General features: G+C 43.3%; 1 protein-coding gene across 7 annotated transcripts in view; it reads right to left on the minus strand.

Annotated features, from left to right (window-relative positions):
* LOC122556119 (TRAF2 and NCK-interacting protein kinase-like) overlaps window positions 1-17,011 on the minus strand; it is a 254,751-nt gene that overhangs the window by 212,213 nt on the left and 25,527 nt on the right. For all 7 annotated transcript variants that reach the window (XM_043702582.1, XM_043702583.1, XM_043702587.1 and 4 more), the window contains exon 2: window positions 1,693-1,758. In XM_043702582.1, the coding sequence (XP_043558517.1) occupies window positions 1,693-1,758 (66 nt within the window). The remainder of the gene's footprint in view (window positions 1-1,692; window positions 1,759-17,011) is intronic.

Raw genomic sequence — 17,011 nt, forward strand, 5'->3', positions numbered from 1 at the left:
ACAATAGGTGAGTGGGGGTGGGGATGAAGGTGATAGGTTGGCGGTGGGAGGGTGGAATGGATAGGTGGAAAAGAAGATAGGCAGGTAGGACAAGTCATGGGGACCTCGGATGCTGCTCCTCGGATGCTGCCTGAACAGCTGTGCTTTTCCAGCACCACTCTAATCTAGATGTGTAACACAGTTGCTCCTGAAAAAGTAAATAGTGTAAGACTGTTAGGAAATCAATTACCCCAGTGTAAGCTGTTCAGTTTGAAAGTTGCTACAGCATTCAAACAGGATGTGGGAATCGGGAACTGGGGATCAGGAGCTGAAACCTGGGATGGGACCATGGCCTACATCCACAACTGGGAGGAATTTGTAAAAGCGGCTGAAAAGCTGTGCCTCACGGAGCCCATGAAGGTTCATGTGGTCATTAAGTATCGACACTGCGCTGGGCTTCTCTCTGTGAAAGTGACTGATGATGTTGTGTGTCTGCAAAACAAGACAGACCAAGCTCAGAATGTGAAGAAGTTTGAGAAGTTCCAGAACCAGTTGATGCATCTCATAGTTTCCCGAGAATCTCGCTGCAACCTGATGGAGATGGACTAAGGAGCAGTATTTTTTGCTGAGCCCACTTAGGGAAAAGCTAAAGAGAACTTGTGTGCAGAGAATCTATTTGAGATGCAAGCCTGAAAAACTGATACAGGTTTTGAAGGGAGATGTGAATGTCTTAGAGGATAGAGTCTGAGGATGGAGACTGAAGGTGAAGATTACCTGAGGAGGCTGCAGTGAAAGTGAGAGTGAGATGGGACACACTGCAGCTACTGAGCATCAGTGTTGGAAGGAGGGTGGTTGGGATATCTATTACATAGATTGCTTTGTCCTGGACAACATTGAGCTTCAAGTGTTTTCCATTTTAAAACAAGTTGAAAGATAATTGTGTGGTTTTAAAAGAAACACCAAATTTCACTCATGTCCCACAAGTGGGGTTGCCAACTCCGATCAGATACATTCCTGGATGATTTTCCAGGTCACAATGGTCCTACTGCTTCATTCCTTCCCATTGGTGAGATGACATGGAAATACAGTACCATGTTATCCTGCAACCCAATGACCAATAAGAACGCAGGCAGGCTGTTCCAAAATGGTAATAAGTCATGAATCACCAACAAGGCCAACCAAGGCTCTCATCTGCAATATTTTCACAATTAATAACGAGGTTCAAAGACTAGACACTTCTAAAACATCATTTTTTAGAACTCTCCTTGCTGGCCGCAGTGTCCTGGAGATAAATTCCTGGATATTGTCGGGCAATTCCTGGTGTATTAGCAACCCACACCTTTGATTCGATTACTGGCCTGTGTTTTTTATTGGGACGTTATATGATTAAGAAGTAATCAGGGAAACTTTACTTAGGGAAGGAGCCAGGAATTAATCCCCCTGAATAGTCACCTCCCCTAAGTTTAATATCAGGTGCAGCTTTTCATGAGTTACAGAGAGTTTCTGAATGTCGGAGGTTTGTATGCCATCCTGAAATAGCACAGGCCAAGCCCTAGAGACACGCACAACCACAAACTCAAAGAAAACTCTGTGACACTTGGTGCTCAGACCAGTTAGCATATTGCACACACTTTCAGTGCCATCAGATTGATTCTTGCACTTCTTTCCCAACAGCAAAAACTTACAAAGAAGACAAATAACTGCAGCATTTACCTTGTACACCTGTCCATATGTGCCATTGCCAACAAGTTCCACCAGTTCAAAAATACCAGCTGGATCCTGCAAAAAAGAAGGAATGCAGAGAGAGAGATTGTGTTACAACTCGTCAATGAATGCAAGTTATTTAAACAATGCTCACAATACAACAGTTAGACGCATCCGGAAGTTAAACCATGTTGCATCTCCACAGCTTCTCTATAAAGCATTTTGGAACAGGAGGAGGCTTTTGAGACTCTCAATTCATTCTTGCAATATGGCCAAGCCAGTATTTATTGTCTATCCCTAACTGCCAGAATGCAGTTAAAAATCAACCACATTGCTGTGTGCCTGGACTGACATGCAGGCCAAGATTAGATGAGATCTCTAAAAGGTATTAGTGAACCAAATGGGTTTTTAACAATATTTAAGCCTGGCTATATGGTCGCCATTAGACTAGTGGTTGTTTTTAATGGAGTCAAATTTTACATGGAGGAAGTTGAACCCATATTCCTGGAGTATTGTCTGAGACTCTGGATCAGTAGTCCGGTGACACGACCATTATACTATGGTCTCCCCATGAATTTGCTATTCACTAAAATTGTTACCGAGCTCTAGCTAACTTCCACAACTTTTAATTAGCTCTCTGAACTAAAATCTCAAGTGATTCCAACATCTGCATTGTTTGAGGGGCAGTATTTGAGATTTATACAAATCACTATTGATCTTGCCCTCTTTTGAGGTTAGGCCCACTTGCTCTGGACACTTTCACCAGAGAAAGTTGTTTCTCTTTTCATTGAATCTCATTCATTTTGAGCACCTTCATCAGTTTGTCCTTCTAAGTTAAGGGGCTATAGTCAGTTCACAGAAGGGCTATGCCACACATAAAACATTAAACACAATAGATGCACAGAAGTTAAAAAAAAAATGCATTGCTACGGTTTATGAAAAGAAAAGGAATTTTCCCAAATTCACCATGAGCAGGTGATCTGAATTAGATTAGATTAGATTCCTTACAATATGGAAACAGGCCCTTTAGCCCAACTGGCCCTCTGAAGAATAACCCACCCAGACCCATTCCCCTACCCTATATTTAACCCTGACTAATGCAACTAACACTATGGTCAACTTAGCATGACCAATTCATCTGACCTGCACACCTTTGGGACTATTTGTGCAATTTTGTTGTGCACCAACTGGCCACATTCAGACCTAGACTTGAGAATGTGGTGCTGGAAAAGCAAAGCAGGTCAGGTAACATCCGAGGAGCAGGTGAATCAATGTTTCGGGCAAAAGCCTCCTCCTCCTCAGATGCTGTCTGACCTGCTGTGATTTTCCAGCAGCACACTCTTGACTCTGATCTCCAGCATCTGCAGTCCCCACTTTCTCCACATTCAAACCTAAGCAACAAAAAAACAGCATTTTGCAAGATCTTCACTGGCAACCCCAATGAAAGGTTGTAAAGAGCACTGGATAAATGTATGCTTCATCTTTCTTTGAAATGATTGAAGGAGAAGAGCGACAGAGTCAGAGAGACAGAGTCAGAGATTATTTCTTTGTGGGGGGAGCCAGAACAAAGCGTCAAACATTAAAAATTCAAGCTAGCCTGTTCAAAGTAGTAGTGCTGTATGACACTATGACTCTTGAACAGATCTCTTAAATAAATCTTTGACAGAAAAATCCATCCTTTTCTTCATTTGATTGAGTTGGATTCATAGGTTCTTCTGTATGTATACAATCTCTGGTGTTCCCTTCTCCTGACCTGATGACACCTTCTCAGCTGTTTCTCTCCCATATCTCACAGTATGGGTGTTCACAGGCTACTTGACTGCATCAGTCATCACAGTCCAGCCAGACCCACATCTCACTCTCACACTTTCTTGCAAGAGAATTGTTGGCGACACCTCTTTCCAAGTTCAAACAACAACTTGCAATTACATGTACTGCTACAACACTGGTATCTATCTGACCATGTGCAAAACTGCCCAGGTGTGTCCTGCACACACAAAACAGGAGAAAACAACCTGAACAATTATCACCATTTCAGGCTATGCTCAATAGTCAATGAAGTGATGGAACTGTCATGAGCAGTGCTTTCAAGCAACACACACTCAGCAATAATCTGCTCATTGACATTCAGTTTGAGTTCTGCAACACAGCCACTGACCTCATTTTAGCCTTGGATCAAGCATGGACAAAAGCGCCAAATTCTAAACATGAGATGAGAATTATTGCTCGTGAGATCAAGGTCACATTTGACTGACTCCTGGTGAAGGGTCCTGACCCGAAACGCCACTCTCCTGCTCCTTCAATGCTGCTTGATCTGCTGTGCTTTTTCCAGCTCGACACTTTACTGACTCATACTTCTTCAAGCCACTCACTGTCCTGACTTGAAAATATATCACTGTTCCCTCAGTGTTGCTGGGTCAAAATCCTGAAATTCCCGTCGTAACAGCATTACGCATCAACTTATTACTCAACACCTGCAGTGGTTCAAAATCGCAACTCACCACTGCCTTCTCCAAGGTAATACGGGAGAGGTAATCACTGATAGCCTAGCTAGTGAAACCCACATCCCATGAACAAATTAAAACAAAAATCTTACTTTGCTCTTCACAGGATTGGAAGATGTGAAATTGGAGGAGAAAGCCATTTGGCCCCACGAATCATGCACTTTTATTCAATATAATCATGACTGACCTGGTTCTGGCCTCAACTATTGCATCCTGTCTGTTCCTCTGGACTTTGGTTCTCTACTTTGTAGAGCAAAATCCTGAAATTCCTGCAGTAAAAGCATTATGATCAACCCATTACTCAAAACGCAGCTCACCACTGCCTTCTGCAAGGTAATACGGGAGAGTAATCAATGCTAGCCTGGCCCTGAATATATTCAGTGCCCCAGCAGGGAACAGAAATGCAAAGTCTCAGCTGCTCACAGTCCCTCAAGCAAGCTTCTTTCTTTTATGTCATTGGTGTTCCAAGTGACCAGGACAACTGGATCCTCCCTCTCACACTCTAATTCTTCTCCAGCCCTAAAGTGGTGGCCCTAACCTGTGCACCAGGCAGGCAATGCAGCCTTGGGATTTAAGTGATTGAATGCAGAGCTTAGAACTATCACTCAACCGTTATCCATGTTTAACCATGATGCACTGTGTTAAATGCACCATCCTGTTTGAAAACACTATGTAATAAACCTACCTGTTCTTTCAGAGCACCCTCCACAGTGGGCAGACTTGAACAAGATATGCTCAGCAGGAGAAGAGACTGAACAGTTTCCACCTTCACTGTCTCAGACACATCCTCACCACCTCTGGGCAGGAAAAGGTCACAAACTCTGAGGTTATGGCTAATTCCATCAACACACACTCATTGTTGAACCAATGACGCCTACACAGACTGAGCCACATTCATCAGACAGCTGGTGGCCAATCACCTTCTGTACTGTGAAATGAGCCATGGGTCATGACCTGCTGATTGCCCACACCTTGGCTACGAGGACACCTGCAAGTGAGATTGCAAGATGGTGGACATCGACAACTGGGAGACAGTGACCTCTGAAGGGCACTGTAAAAGCTGAGCAGAAACAAAAAGCTCAGCCATTGACAACTGAGCCTTGAGATCCAATGAATTACGCAGTTACTCAGCTCACTGTCTTCTGAAGTCTCAGAGTGGGGGTCCTGAGTCGGACCAAAGAACAATTAACTGAAGCTGAAACATTAACTCTGACGTATTTCAACAGATGCTGCTTGAACTGCTGAGTTTTTCCAGCAATTTCTGTCTTTGTTTCTGATTTTCAGCATCCGCAGTTCTTTACGATTTTTAACAATTAACACGGCGTTTGTAGCCAGAACACAAACTATCATCTTACGGGACAGATTGCTTCGTTGCACAGAACATTACAGGCTCTTCAGGCCATCTCCTCAGGCCACGGTTTATTCGACACATATGTCTCACACTCAAATGAGCACTTCCCCTGCCTGACCCTGTATCCTTCTATTCCCTTCTCCCTAATGCGTGAATCAAGCCTCTGCACTAATGCATCACCACTCACTGCTTCAATCACTCTGTATGAAGAATTTCTTCTTAAATTCTTTATTCGATCTGTCAGTGACTATTTTATATTTATGGCCCCTTGTGTTCAACTATTTCAGATCATAACCACTGCTCCCATTTTCTCTGACAGCAGCTGGTATCATTTACAGATCCACATGACCCAGTGTTTGCCTTGTTTCTTTATGAATCCTGTAACTATATCCTTTTTGCAAAGGAGTCAGCTGTAGCTCAGTGGGTAGCACTCTTACCTAGGAGTCAGGGAGTTGTGGGTTACACTTGCAGGAGCACGGTGGCACAGTGGTTAGCACTGTTGCCTCACAGCGCCAGAGTCCCGGGTTCAATTCCTGCCTCAGGCGACTGACTGTGTGGAGTTTGCACATTCTCCCCGTGTCTGCGTGGGTTTTCTCCGGGTGCTCCGGTTTCCTTCCACAGTCCAAAAAATGTGCAGGTTAGGCGAATTGGCCATGCTAAATTGCCCGTAGAGTTAGGTGAAGAGGTAAATGTAGGAGAGTGGGTCTGGGTGGGTTACGCTTCGGCAGGTCGGTGTGGACTTGTTGGGCCGAAGGGCCTGTTTCCACACTGTAAGTAATCTAAAAGACTTGAGTTGAGTTCAAAAATCCAGGCTAGCAGCCCCAGAGCACTGCTGCACTGACAGAGTTTCACCCTCCAGGAGGACAGAAAAGGTCTTTTGGTGCTGACTCCATGAAGAACAGGAGAGTTATCCCCAATGTCTGATGTGTTCTCTAGAATTATGATGTTAATTCTGGTAACACGAACACTGACATGAGAGGCAGAGACAGAAATCATAGACCTCATTTTGAGCACACAGTGGCCTCTCACCCCCAATCTGAACACTGTGGACTCCATATGTTATTAGACAATGATGTACATCAAAATAAAATTAAATACATTACACTTCCATCATGGATATCTGTAGAGATTAGGCTTGATCCTTTCACAGTTTAGATCAGAGTGGTGCTGGAAAAGCACAGCCGGTCAGGCAGCATCCGAGGAGCAGGAAAATCAATGTTTCGGGCAAAAGGCCTTCATCAGGAGTAGAGGCAGGGAGCCTCCAGGTTTATCTTTCCACCCTGGAGGCTTCCTGTCTCTATTCCTGCTGAAGGGCTTTTGCCCGAAACGTCGATTTTCCTGCTCCTCCAATGCTGCCTGACCTGCTGTGCTTTTCCAGCACCTCTCTGATCTTGATCCTTTCACAGGCTGGTTGACTATTTTTTTCTGATGGATGGCAAAGTTCAGCAGTAATTATTCTGGATGAAGCTGATCGCTTTACACAAGAAGATCACGCTTGGTATAATGGTACACAGAATTCTCTGAAAGATACACCCTTGCTTGATCATTGAGATACGAAATATCACAAAAATGCCCTGCTTAATTTAACTTCCAACCAATGTCAGATGAACAAAACAGACCATTATCGCATTGCTGGGCTGGGGAGCATGCTGTAAGCAAATAGCTCCTGTATATCCTACAAACAACAGTGAAGATATTTCAAGAAATTCTTCATGGACTGCAAGGTGTTTTACAATATCCTGAGATATTCAAGGTGTTATTTAAATGCAGGTCTTTCTTATGCCATCATTGTTTTCCTGATTTCCGTTCTGATATACAGAGGAACCTCGATTATGTGAAATCAATTTTCCAAATATCAGATTAACTGAAGGAGATCTTGAGGTCCCGATAGAAACATTACATCAAAGACATGTTTCCAACACTGATCGCACCTTTGTTTACAATGATTAAAAGTGAACTCGGCCTAATGAAACGCTGCCGAGAACAGTCCTGGACTGATGGGAGCCCAGGCACCTTCTCCAAATGACCTACTGCCCTCCCTCTCTCTCTCCCCCCACACACTTTCTCTGGAGTTCTACACATGCATGTACCCTAAACTCCCCCTTCCCCAGATAATCTCTCCAATATTATCCTTTACAGGGCAATGGTGGAACCTGTCAAAACGTTGCAGCAAAAAGTTGTGTGTGTGGCTGTGTGTGTGCGTGTGCGTGTGCGTGTGTGTGTCTGTGTGTACGCTATTTGAAGACTCACCCCCCAAAAGGCAGCTGCAGCAGTCTTGTTTTTGGTGTCCAGTCTGGCTGCCCCAGAGAGGGGGGCGTGTGGGGGGACAAGGGGGACAGTGTTGGATGGGGTTGGGGGGAAGGGGACCAGTGTTGAATGGGGTTGGGGGTTGAGGGGGAAAGGGAACCGGTGTTGGACGGGGTTGGGGGGTCTGGGGGCGCGGGCAGGTGGCAGGGCTCACGCGTGGTGTGCTGCTGCATGGGACATGCTGTTCATCTCCTGAATGGGGAGCGGACTTAACAGAAAACTGTTAAGAGCCCCAGAGGAAAGGCATTGAATCAATTATCCGAACGATGTCTGCTCATCTCATTCGGATAATCGAGGGTCCTCTGTAGTTCTTTCTTCTTGTTTTTTCTTAAGCTCCTTCCCTTTCCCGGCTTCTGCTCTTATTAAAAATTGGTCCAGTTTGCCATTCAGCCGTCCTCAGGCAAGGCAAGGGGCGGTGGGGTCTGCCTCCTAAACAACACCTCCTGCTGCTAAGACACGGCGGCCTTGGTGAGTTACTGATCCCCAGACCTAGAATGTCTTACAGTAATGTGCCATCCCTACTATCTGCTGCGTGAGTTCACCTCTACTATCCTGACATCCCACCCTATGTAGAAGTGAAGAGTGCACTTGATGTCGCATATAACGCTATAAGCAGTCTTGAGACGGAATACCCCAAGGCCTTGATCATTGTGACCAGTGACTTCAAGCAGGCCAATCTCCAGAATTTGCTACTGCAATACCATCAACACGTCTCCTGTGCCACCAAACACCCTTGACCATTGCTATACAACCATCAAAATGCCCACCTTTCCATCCCCCACCTGCATTATTGAAAATAAGCTCACAATGCTGTGCTTCGCCTCCCAGCTTACTGAAGCAGAAGGACCTAGCACAAAGTGTAGTGCAGAACTGCAGAATCGGTCTGAGGCAACAGAAGGGCTTCTAGGGGACTGCTTAAGAGTCAGTGGGCCTGTCCATATTCAAGAATCAGTGGCCAACCTAAATAAGTATGCCACTATCATTACAGGCTTCATTAGTAAGTGAATGTAAGATTGCATGCCAAAGAAGTAAATCTGAATGTTCCCAAACCATGGATGAACTGGGAGATCGACTCCCTACTGAAGTCCAGGTCTGACGCATACAAGTTGGGCAACCCCTATCTATACAGAAAATCCAGGTGTGACCTTCATAAGCCAATCAGAGATGCCAAGAGACAATATCAAACTAAGCTTGAGACCCAAACTGACCATATGTTCACCCGTCATTGTGGCAAGGATTGAGTGACATAATGCGCTACAAAGTGAAGTTGAACAGAATTGTGGGTGACAATACGTCCCTAACCTCTGAGATCAATGCGTTCTACACTCACTTTGAACAGAAGGTCAGTGAAATGATGTCACCTATCCCAACAATCTCAGCTGAACCTGTACCCACAGTCATCACCACAGACGTTAGTTCAGCTTTCTTGAGTGTGAACCCATGGAAAGTGACTGGCCCAGATGGAGTTCCTGGCCATGCACTCAGATCCTGCGTGAACCAGCTGGAGTATTCACGGGAGTATTCGCTGACATCTTTAACCTTTCCTTTCTACGATCTGAAGTCTTAAACTGTTTCAAGAGGAGCTCCATCATCGGGGGGCCAAAGCAAAATCTTGCAGTGTGCCTCAATGACTATTTCCCAGAGGCTCTCGTCTCCATAATTATGAAGTGTTCAAGAGGTTAGTCATGGATCGCATCAACTCCAACATACCAAATTGCTTTGATTCTTTACAATTCATGTACCAGCACAACAGGTCCACAGCAGATGCCATCTCCTTGGCCCTACACTCATCCTTGGAGCATCTGGATAACAAGGACACCAACACTTCTCCAGCATTATCCTTAACACCGTTGCCCCGCAAAGATGCGTACTCATCCCTCTTCTATATTACTTATACACACATGTCTGTATGGCCAAAATCTGCTCCAACTCCATTTACAAGTTTGCTGATGACACCACCATTGTAAGGCAGATCCCAAACAGCGACAAGACAGAATACAGGAAAGAGACTGAGTGCTTAGTGGCATGGTGTAAAGACAACAATACCTCCTTCGACATCATCAAAATGAAGGAGCTGAACATTGACATCAGGAAGCAGAGTGGAGGCCGTGCCCCTGATGGAATAAATGGTGCTAATGTGGAGATGGACAAGAGCATCAAAGTCCTGGGAGCGATGATCATCAACAATTTGTCCTGGTCCACCCCCAGACAGTCAAGAAAGCACACCAATGTCTCTACTTTCTCAGGAGACGAAGGAAATTCAGCATGTCCAGACTCTTACCAATTTTTATAGATGCATTGTAGAAAGCATTCTATCCAGACGCATTACAACATGGCTTGGCAACTGCTGTTCCCAAGACTGCAAGAAACTACACAGCGTTGTGTACACAGCCCAGTCCATCACACAAACCAGCCTTCCATCCATTGACTCCGTCTACACTCCCACTGCCTTGGGAAAGCATCTAACATAACGAAAGACCCCTCCCACTGCAGTTATACTCTCTTCCACCCTCTTCTGTTGGGCAGAAATATAAAGTTTGAATGCATGTACGAATAGGTTGAAGAACAGCTTCTTCCCCTCTGTTATCAGACTTATGAATAGACCTCTGCAATGTTAATTCTGATCTCTCTCTCTGCACCTTCTCTGTGGCTATAACATGGTAATCTGCACTTTGTTCTGCTACCCTGGTGCACTTTACATGGTACGATCTGCCTGCATAGCTTGCAAAACAACACTTTTCACTGTATCTCAGTATACGTGACAATGATAAATCAAACGCAATGATTTGATTTGATTTGATCTGATTTATTATTGTCACATGTACTGAGATACAGTAAAAAGTGTTGTTTTGTGTGCTAACCAGCCAAATCATACGTTATGTAAGTACAAAGTTAAAAAACACACAACACCAGGTTACAGTCAATCAGGTTTTGTGATTTTTAACTTTGTCAACCCCCGTCCAACACCAGCACCTCCAAGTCATTGCACAAGTACAGCAGAATGCAGAATACAGTGATAAATAGTGACTGACCTGAAACACTGACTCAGTCTCTCTCTCTCTCTCTCCCTCTTGCCAGAGGCTAACTGACTTGCAAAGAAAAATAGTTTTTTTTCCTTCCTGTCACATTTCCAGCACCCAGAGTGTTGTGCATTAGACATTCTGGATGCACCCACTACTTTTGCCACACCCACTGTTGCAAACTCTGATAGTCAATAAGCTCTGCACAAAAATCATCTCTTTATGGAAAAAAAAGTCAACATTTTTCCATTCTTGCAGTTTTCTTTTCACCTTCCAATTGTAGCCTGCAATTCCAGGCTCTTAATTTACTCATCATGGGAGCTTGAGGAGAAAGTCCAATTCATTTGTCAGTTGACTCAGTGAGATTGCAGCCAGGATGATGTGCACAGAATTCAGGTTACCTGGACCATACAGAATTTGAATAGGGAATGGAAAGGAGGGCATCAATCATGCTCCTGATGATCACACACTGTGCTTCCTGATGCGGCAAGAGGCCATATGCTCTCATTGAATGCCAAGTTCCTCAATTGAAAAACTGGCTGATGATATTAATTTGTCATCACCAAAAGATCTTCATGCAAATTCACAACAAGCTGCACTTGTACCAAGCTTTTATTGCAGTAAAATCTTCTCAGCTGCTTCGCAGTGGAGATTACCATTCACCAGATACGGGACTAGCCATATAATGAAGAGCTTTTGCCCGAAACGTCGATTTTCCTACTCCTCGGATGCTGCCTGACTTGCTTTTCTAGCAACACACTCTCAACTCTAGCCATATAAATGTTGGGTTACAAAAGCAGATTAGAGGCTGTGAATTCTGCAGCAATTAACTTAACAGCTGTCCAAAACTTGCCCACCATCTACAAGGCAGAAATCAATAATACTCAAGAAGGTCATCACCAGCCACGCCAAGGCAAGGCTTGATTGGTATCCCATCTACCACCTCCAACATTCACTCCCTTCACCACTGATGCACAGGGACAATACTGTGTACCATTTACAAGATGCACTACAGCATATCGCCAAGGTTCTTTTGACAGCACTTTCCAAACCTGTGACCTCTATCATCCAGAAAGACAAGGGCAGCAGATACATGGGAACACCACCATCTGCAAGCTCCCCTTCAGGTCATGCACTATCCTGATTTGGAAATATATTATTGTTCCTTCAATGTTGCTGGGTCAAAATCCTTCCCTAATATCATTCAGTATGTCACATGGAATGCAGTGGTTCAAAAAGGCAGCTCACCACTGTTTTCTTAAGGGTAACTAATGCCAGCCTTTTCAATAGTAGCCACATCCTACAAACATGAACTATCATGTCAACATCCCATTCACACTAAAAGGCCCCAACTTGTATAAATGCTCGTGGTTGTTATGACCCCTCAATTCCCACATTATCCAAATCAATATATCTTCGTAAGGCCTAGGAGATCAGCTGCGGTTTATTACACCAAGGGGAATGGAAATCCACAGGTCACTGCCCCAAGAGGTTTTGGAATACAGGGCATCAACTAAAGTTTTAGACCGGATTGAATCGATTTTTGTTACACACGGTGATTTCATTTTACGCAGGAAAGGTGGAGCTGAGCTAGAGATCAGTCATGATCTCATTAAAATGGTAGGACAGACCCAGAAGCAGAGTGGCTCTCTACTGTTCCTGTGTTCTAACAACTAGTCAGGCCATTCTCTGGCACAGAATTGTTTATTTTCTCTCCTTCTTCAAACACTACTTGTCTCCACATTTTCTCTCCTCATAAAAGAGGCATGTCAGCAACAGATCAAATATCTTATTGAGACCTTCAGAAAGGATGAACGGAAATGGAAAAGACAAGGTATTGCTATGCTCATCAATAGAAACATTATTGTTGAGAAAGTGGTCATTCAGTTCAAGAAGATACTGCCAATGCAATTCGGGTATAAATGGATCACAGGAACAGGAGGAGACCATTCAGTCCCTTGGGGATATTCTATTCTAGCTCTGATTTTAAAGGCTGTGGATTCTTTCTTGCATCATGTCTCTTTGTGCCACCACAATAATCACCCAGAAGGTGTTTCTATAAATCAATCCTATAAAACTCTTTGTGGGCCTAATGAAAGGCCAAGAGACAGCTAGTCAAATCTAAGCACAATTTTGAAAGATTGTAGGATTTGCAAGATGCAGTAGTTGTCACATGTACTGAGATACAGTAAAAAGTGTTGTTTTGCATGCTAACCAGCCAAATCATACCTTACATACATACAGCAGGATAATAGAACAGAATGCAGGAAATTACCCCATAATATTGTACACCCAAGAGATTGTCATTCAAGTCTAAGCACAATTTTGAAAGAGCCATATCGAACCTGAAACAAGAACTCTGTTTCTCTCTCCTCAGATACTACAGACCTGTGGAGTTTCTCCACCATTTCCTGTTTTTATCACGCTAATCTCTGTCCTTTGACTACAGACTGAAACTCTTTTCACCTTCAGTTACCTCCACCATTCCCACTGAGGACCATTCCTTGCATTTGTTCAGTGTTCTGCTCCCCTAAGTCCTCTGCATAATATCTTGAGACCTGTTGTAAATTAAAAGTATTTGCAAGCAGCTATTGTTGTTGATACGAACAACCGAAAACATTTCTGAAAATGAATCCATTGTCACCAACAAGTTTGGTCTTGGCTATTGTGCACATATTGATTTCAACAGATTACTATCAACATTGTTCGCCAACTGTTTGAATGCAGCTTGGTGAGTTTCCTTCTCGTGCTGTATTCAGCAATCACAATAAGTAAATTGGTTCACAACTAACCTCTTCTTCATCTTTCAGTAAGGTGCCTGCCTATAAGTAAAAACTCAGGAGGTATTTTGTTTCAACTTTGTTTACCATTCAAACGTGTGATGGGTGAAGAGGTTGGAGGTCATGTGACAAAACCTTCAGGAATACAGGTACATCCAACTACAGTTGAAAACCCAAGGCACTAAACTCCAAAACCTGACCATAGCTGAATCAAGTTCAGAACTAAAGACTGTTGATCCCCATTACAGTCTCTTGTGTTCAACTGCATTGCAAAATTGATTATTTTGTGTGGGGTCCTTCTACCCTGAAGTGATATGGAAGCATGGATATCCATCTTTCTGGTCTAATTAAAAGAGCCTTGTTCAATATACAAGAGGAGGTTTATTGTATTACTATTTACAGATTACACAAATCCGACCCATATAAATATGGTCTACATTATTACAGAGCTGAAAATGTGTTGCTGGAAAAGCGCAGCAGGTCAGGCAGCATCCAAGGAGCAGGAGAATCGACGTTTCAGGCATGAGCCCTTCTTCAGGAAGGAGCAGGAGAATCAACGTTTCGGGCATGAGCCCTTCTTCAGGAATTCCTGAAGAAGGGCTCACGCCCGAAACGTCGATTCTCCTGCTCCATGGATGCTGCCTGACCTGCTGCGCTTTTCCAGCAACACATTTTCAGCTCTGATCTCCAGCATCTGCAGTCCTCACTTTCTCCTCCTACATTATTACAGAGACTGTTAGGAACACACTAGGTCCCAGGTCTGTCTCCTTCAAGCTCCTTCATTACTTTACTCGGGTCCCTATCCCATTGTCACAGGGGGTGGTGCTTATTGCACTTAATTATGTATTAAGCCTTTCAAATCCATGTACAGTAACTGCTCTCAAATCGCCATTCACATCTCAGTCTAAAAGAAAGCACAAAGTTCTCTTCAACTGTCCTGGTCCTCACATGATATCTCTGATTTACATTTTCCTGGAGAATTTATCATATCATAACAACAGCCTTACACTCCCAACTTGCTCATCAGCTTCACTGTTTTTTTTCAATCCAATCTCTCAATTCCTTTCCCTTGCCCAATTAGATTATTCCTAACATCTAAATTAAACCACTCTTATTTAAATTATCCAAGTTATGGTAAACAACAAGTGAGTCGAAGAGTGTGGTTCAGGAAAAACGCAGCCCGTCCATGCAGCATCCCAAGAGAAGGAGAATCGACGATTTGGGCATAAGCTCTTCATCAAGCGTCATGCCCAAAACATTGATTCTCCTGCTCCTCGGATGCTGCCTGACCTGCTGTGCTTTTCCAACACCACACTCTTTGACTTTGATCTCCAGCATCTGCATTCCTCACTTTCTCCTACACAACAAGTGACTGTGGGCCTCAAAAAATGTCAGTCAATCAAAGAGAACCAGAATGGAGTTGTAATGGTCGGGTCATGCCTCAGTGTAATAGTGGCTAAATTAGTGGATAAGGAATATTTGTGGATGTCAGTTATATCGACTGACCCCAGAAGGCATTTGATAAAGTTCCTCCTAAGAGATTGCTTGCTAAAGATGGGCTCAAGGAATTAAAAGCAAATTATTGGGAAGTCCACTCAGCAGATTGGGAAGTCCACTCAGAAGTCCATTCAGCAGCTGGAGCAGCAAGGGTTTCTGGACAGATACTGATGTGATTGATAACATCCCACAGTATCCAGGTTGGGTCGTTAAACATTCATCATATTTTTTAATGAGCTGGAAAATGGTACTGAAAACCACATATTCAAATTTGATAATGGCACGGAAGTAATCAAGCAATCTAAATGGGTGATGCTGATAAATCTGATGAATGAGATAATAGATTACACTGACTGCAAATGTAAGGTCTTCCATTCAAAGAGGTAAATTTCTAAATGGTGAAAAGCTAGAAAGGGGCGATATCTGATATGACTTGAGGGGTGTGGGGGAGTTTACATCCAAGTTCATGGATCATGTAAATGGCAAAAATTAGGGAAAGAAAACAAGTCAACAGATTAACAGAATCAGTATATCAGGTGGACTAGATTACAAGGGGATATAATGTAGGGATATGTAAGGGGTATAATCAAGATGCTCTTGGGTGACATGAAAATTGGTAAGGTGGTAGAAAGTGAAGAAACTCATCATAAATTGCAGGAAGATATCAATGGGACTGGTCAGACAGGAAGATCAGTGGTAAATAGAATTAAACTTGGAAAAGAGTGAAGTAATACTTTTGGAGAGGTCCAACAAAGCAAGGGATTAAACTATGAATGTTAGAACCCTAGAAGATACTGAAGATCAGTGTGTATTATCCACAGATCCCTGAACATGACAGGATGGATGGTGAAGAGGGCATTTGGGATACTTGCCTTTATTAGGCGAGGTATTGAATATAAGAGCAGGGAGATTATGCTGGAACTGTAAAAGATAAAGTCACCACAGTTCTACTAGAACATAGGGTTGCTCTCTCATTAGAGACCGATAATTGGTGCTGGCTTAACCTAAGGGTCACCATATCACAGGTGAGAAGAAGAGTCCTTCATGGTAATGTTCAGCAAATGTGGGAATTGGACACTCTTAGCATCACTCTACATTGGAAATCACTCATCCAGTCAACTTTTTAAAATTCATTCACAAGATGAGGTTGTCACTGGCTAGGCCAGCATTTATTATTAATAATAATTTATTAATTATTTAAGAGTCAACCACATTACTGCAGGTCTGGAATCACTTATGGTCCAGACCAGATAGGGATAGAAGTTTCCTTCACTAAAGAGTATTAGTGAACCAGATAGTACTGTTTTTCCCCAACAATAATTTCATGGTCACCATTAGAATCTTAATTCCAGATTTTTATTGCATTCCAATTCCACTAACTGCAGAACATTATTGTCTCTCTGGATTAACAGTGCAGTGATAATACCACTTGGCTGTTGCATTCCCTGCTGAGCTAACTGAAACCATTGGATCTCTACAAAACACTGGTTAGGCCACAACTGGAGGATTGCTTGCAATTCTGGTCACCACATTATAGAAAGGATGCGATCACATAAGATATTTATTGAAGTGATGGAGGGTCACATTTATGAGGAAAGATTGAATAGGCAGGGGTTGCTTTCCTTGGAGCAGAGAAGGTTGAGCGGAGACACGACGGAAGCCTATAAGATTATAAGGGGCATAGATAGGGTGGATAGAAAGGCTATTTTTCAATAGTAATGGATCAATAACTGGGGGCATAGATTTACGCTAAGGTGAAGAAGGCTAAGAGGAGATTTAAGGAGAGTGGTGAGAGTCTGGAACTCACTGCATCAAAATGTGGTTGAAACAGAAACTCTCAAAACATTTAAGCAATTTTAACATTTTCAC

This window comes from Chiloscyllium plagiosum, chromosome 13, assembly GCF_004010195.1.
Source record: "Chiloscyllium plagiosum isolate BGI_BamShark_2017 chromosome 13, ASM401019v2, whole genome shotgun sequence".
Taxonomy (NCBI): domain Eukaryota; kingdom Metazoa; phylum Chordata; class Chondrichthyes; order Orectolobiformes; family Hemiscylliidae; genus Chiloscyllium; species Chiloscyllium plagiosum.